Raw genomic sequence first — 4,075 nt, forward strand, 5'->3', positions numbered from 1 at the left:
AAACCCAAAAAACAAAAAACCTGTTCCCTTTCCCCTCTCCCTGCTCACCAACCCACCCTCTCCCACTTCCTGGCCCTGGCATGAATTGGGAGCTTTTAATCAGAGACTTGAGCAGATAAAGGGTGTAATGAAGTTAGTTGTCCTGCTGTAGAGACAGGTGGGTGGCAAAACCCTAACTGTTGAGGGTCAGTGGTCTCCCCACTTTTCTTACTGATGGGACCAAGTTTCTTTCAGTGATGAAATAAGTGCAAAGTATCTTGGATTGCTTTCTAATCTTGTTCTGTTCATTTTTCATTTACAGGTCCTTAGTAATTATCAGCACTTTAGATGGACGAATTGCTGCACTGGATGCTGAGAATGACGGGAAAAAGCAGTGGGATTTGGACGTGGGATCTGGTTCCTTGGTTTCATCTAGCCTCAGCAAGCCAGAGGTAAGAAAACTCAAGTTGTAGTGAGAATCACCACTGTGTCTTGTGAAGCTTGAACGTAGAGCCTTGATTGGAAGTCACTTCACCTCTCTGTAAAATGGGGTAAATGACAGCACCAGCTTTGTAGGATTGCTGCAGGCATTAAGCGTGTTAATTATATAAGTAATGAGGAACTGTGCCTGCTGTGTTTGTAGAACACATTATCTGATGGATAACGTGCTTGTTATCATCATAGGATCTCCAAGGAGCAACAATAGTTGAAAAATTCTAGTTAGAAATCCATGTTGCAGAATCCTATGCTTTGTTATTCTCTACATTTTTTAAGTGTTATACATCCTAATTTTCTCTTTTCATATGGTCTAAACCAGATCACTTAAAAGTGTGTGTGTGTGTGTGTGTGTGTGTGTGTGTGTGTGTGTGTGTGTGTGTGTGTAATTAGAGTGGAGGAGATGGAGAGGAAGAGAGGACCCAAGCATATAGGCACATGTGCCATGTTGCACATGTGGAGGTTGTAGGTCAACCTTGTGGAATCAGTTCTCTCCTTCCACTGTGAGTCTAGGGATTGAATGCCAGACATCAGATCGGGCCTATGTGGCAAGCACTTTTACCCACTGGGTCACCTCACCAGCCCTAAATGTGTCCACTGTATTTGTATAACACATTATCTGGTGGATTACATGATCATCTTGTTATCATCGTACCATATTTCATTGAAGTTTATTAATTGCAGAAAACTTGTACTTCCTCGTTATGAGCTCTAGAATGCAGAGAGCAACAGATTCAGACCATGTTTCTAAAACTCCTCTGTCTCCGCCCCTGAGCTGTGAGTTCTTCCTCAGTGAGGAATGGCTTACCCCAGTGTGATGGGATGGAGAGAGCCCTAGAGGAAAGAAGCTTATTTTTCAGTACTTAATCTTGCCTCTGGGCTGGCTCCTCCTTCTGCACTGTAGTCTGTAAATAAATCCCTATAGAGTTATGGCAGCTGACGTGTCCTCAGTCACCCGTCTCCTCCCACATCTAGTCGTCCCTAAATGTGGACGCCCTCCCAGTAGTTGTCTCTTACAAAGCTCCCTAGCCGGTGTCAAGCTGAGAAGAGGCAAACGATGACGCTGACGTTAGGGATTTAAGAATGACATTAGGGGTTAGGTGGACGTGTGCACTGGACACACCGCTCCCAGCCTCCTTTCTGTAGCCACGCTTGCTGTGTCCTCCAGCAAGCACAGCCTGGATCATTTTGCTGCCCTGAGGGAGGCAGGACGGAGGGACACAGTCTTGACGAATCTCCACACTCCCCTAGAGTGTGCTGGAGCAGTGAGCAGTGTTGGTCATGCTCTGGCTTTTGTCACGATGTGCTAAAGTGTGTTTTGAGACTAGTGAGATTCTGTTGTTAAGAACTACTAACACTAAGAGCAATTGACTGTCTTTAAAACTGAAATCAAGTTTTAGGAATGGTATTCTGGGGCTGGAAAAATGGCTCAGCCATTAAAGGCTAGACTTACATATAAGAATAGTATTCAGGCCTGGTGGTGGTACTCACACCTTTAATCTCATCACTCAGGTTCAGAGACAGGCAGTTTGAGACCAGCCTGGTCTACAGGGCATGTTCCAGCCAGGGCTACCCAGAGAAACTCTGTCTCAAAAACAAAAAAAACAACAAAAGGTATTCACATGATTAGTGTTACTCTCGTTAAACATGTTTATTTGTGCTCTTCTAGAATCTTCCTCATTTTTAAACCTGATGTGAAAGATGATCAGCAAATTGAGATCATAAACCAATTATATATCTGAGGTAATTTTAGTGTGTTGTGTGATTGAAAGCATGTGTGTATTTGTAAACAGAAAATCCACACATAAAATTGGGTGAGCTGCATGGCATGGCTGAGTAGAGTACAAACAGCTATACTAACAAGCCCTGCCAGCCCTGAGCAAGCGCTCAGGGTTATCTTCAGCTGCATAGCAGGATTAAAGTTAGCCAGAATATCCATGGGCCAGTAAAATGGCTCTTTGGGTAAAGCTGCTAATATTCAAGTCTGACATATGCATAGCCAGAAACCAGAAGAAGGTGTTGTATCTCCTGGAGCTGGCAAGAGGTTGGGAGCCACTCTGTGTGGGTGCTAGGGTCTGAACTCAGATCCTCTGTAAGAACAAGAACTTCTCTTCATTGCTGAGCCATCCTTCCACACCTCCAAAAAGAGAGAGAGAGAGAAAGAGAGAGACTGCTATACATTATCTAGTTTTAAATTTTCTGCTTTATAAGAAAAAATCTAAAGGCATTGATCATTTATGATAATGATAGCTTAATATATAGATATATAGATGTGTTAATGACATTGTTCTCAGTATTGTAATATATACTTGATGTTCCTTATAGTAATCCTCCTGATGTTGGTAAGTCTCTCCCATTTAAAATGTGCAAAGTTGAAACTCAGCTGTGGTTTACTTGAAGTGTGATAAAGACTTGCCTAGGTGTATTGTGTGTATCTGTCCTGGAGCCTTTTCTGTGCTTTCTGAAACAGTCTTTCTAGGTATCCCAGGATAGCCTTGTATTGGTATCCCAGGATAGCCTTGAAGTCACATCCGCCTCAGCCTTCTTCTGAGTGTTGGGATTATAGGCATTTACCATCCCACCCAGCTATATATCTGTATTTATAACATTAAAAATTAAAATAAGTTGCACAGGTAGATGGATCTCTATGAATTCCAAGGCCAACCTACTTTACATGAGTTTTAGGCAAGACTCTGTATGGAACTAAAACAAGAGAGAGAAGGGGGAAAAAGGAGAAGGGAAAAAGAGAGAATTTCCAAAAGATTTACTAGTTAATAATATACCCAATACATGCTAGCACAACATGCTATCAATATGAAAGAGGCACTTTTTGCAAATCTCTCCCTCCTCCCACCCCTCTGGGTTTCTCTTTCTTTCTTTTTTTTTTTTAAGTTTTATTGTATTATAATGAGAACAGTTATATGATTTCAATTTATCTGAATTTGTTAACATTTAAAAACATATTTTAAGTAAATAGAATTAAATCATTCTTGTTTTCCTTTTGTACCCCAACTCCACCCAGAGACCTACAATACCTACAATATCTTTTTTGCCATATTCTTTAAAATTTATAAAATATTATAACAATAAAAATTCTAATAGGCCTGCCTTTATGTGTTACTTGAGCTTTTTCCCTTGCTGCTTTTAAAATTCTTTCTTCCTTTAGTGCTTTTGGTGTTTTGATTATTATGTGATGGGAGGAATTTCTTTTCTGATCCAGTCTATTTGGAGTTCTATAGGCTTCTTGTATGTTCATGGGCATCTCTTTCTTTAGGTTAGGGAAGTTTTCCTCTATAATTTTGTTGAAGATATTTACTGGCCCATTACCTTGGGAGTCTTCACTCTCTTCTATACCTATTATCCTTAGGTTTGGTCTTCTCAGTGCATCCTGGAGTTCCTGGATGTTTTGGGTTAGGAGCTTTTTGGTTTTTGCATTTTCTTTGACTGTTGTGTCAATGTTTTCTATAGTGTCTTCTGCCCCTGAGATTCTCTCTTCTTGTATTCTGTTAGTGATGCTTGCATCTAGGACTCCTAATTTTTTTCCTAGGTTTTCTATCTCCAGGGTTGTCTCTCTTTCTGATTTCTTTATTGTTTCTATTTC

At 40.7% G+C, this 4,075-nt stretch overlaps 1 protein-coding gene across 2 annotated transcripts in view; it reads left to right on the forward strand.

The window, feature by feature from the left end:
* Eif2ak3 (eukaryotic translation initiation factor 2 alpha kinase 3) overlaps positions 1 to 4,075 on the forward strand; it is a 64,141-nt gene that overhangs the window by 13,659 nt on the left and 46,407 nt on the right. For both annotated transcript variants that reach the window (XM_031382114.1, XM_031382115.1), the window contains exon 2: positions 302 to 431. In XM_031382114.1, coding sequence (XP_031237974.1) covers positions 302 to 431 — 130 coding nt within the window. The remainder of the gene's footprint in view (positions 1 to 301; positions 432 to 4,075) is intronic.

Source organism: Mastomys coucha, unplaced genomic scaffold (genome assembly GCF_008632895.1).
Source record: "Mastomys coucha isolate ucsf_1 unplaced genomic scaffold, UCSF_Mcou_1 pScaffold20, whole genome shotgun sequence".
Lineage (NCBI taxonomy): Eukaryota > Metazoa > Chordata > Mammalia > Rodentia > Muridae > Mastomys > Mastomys coucha.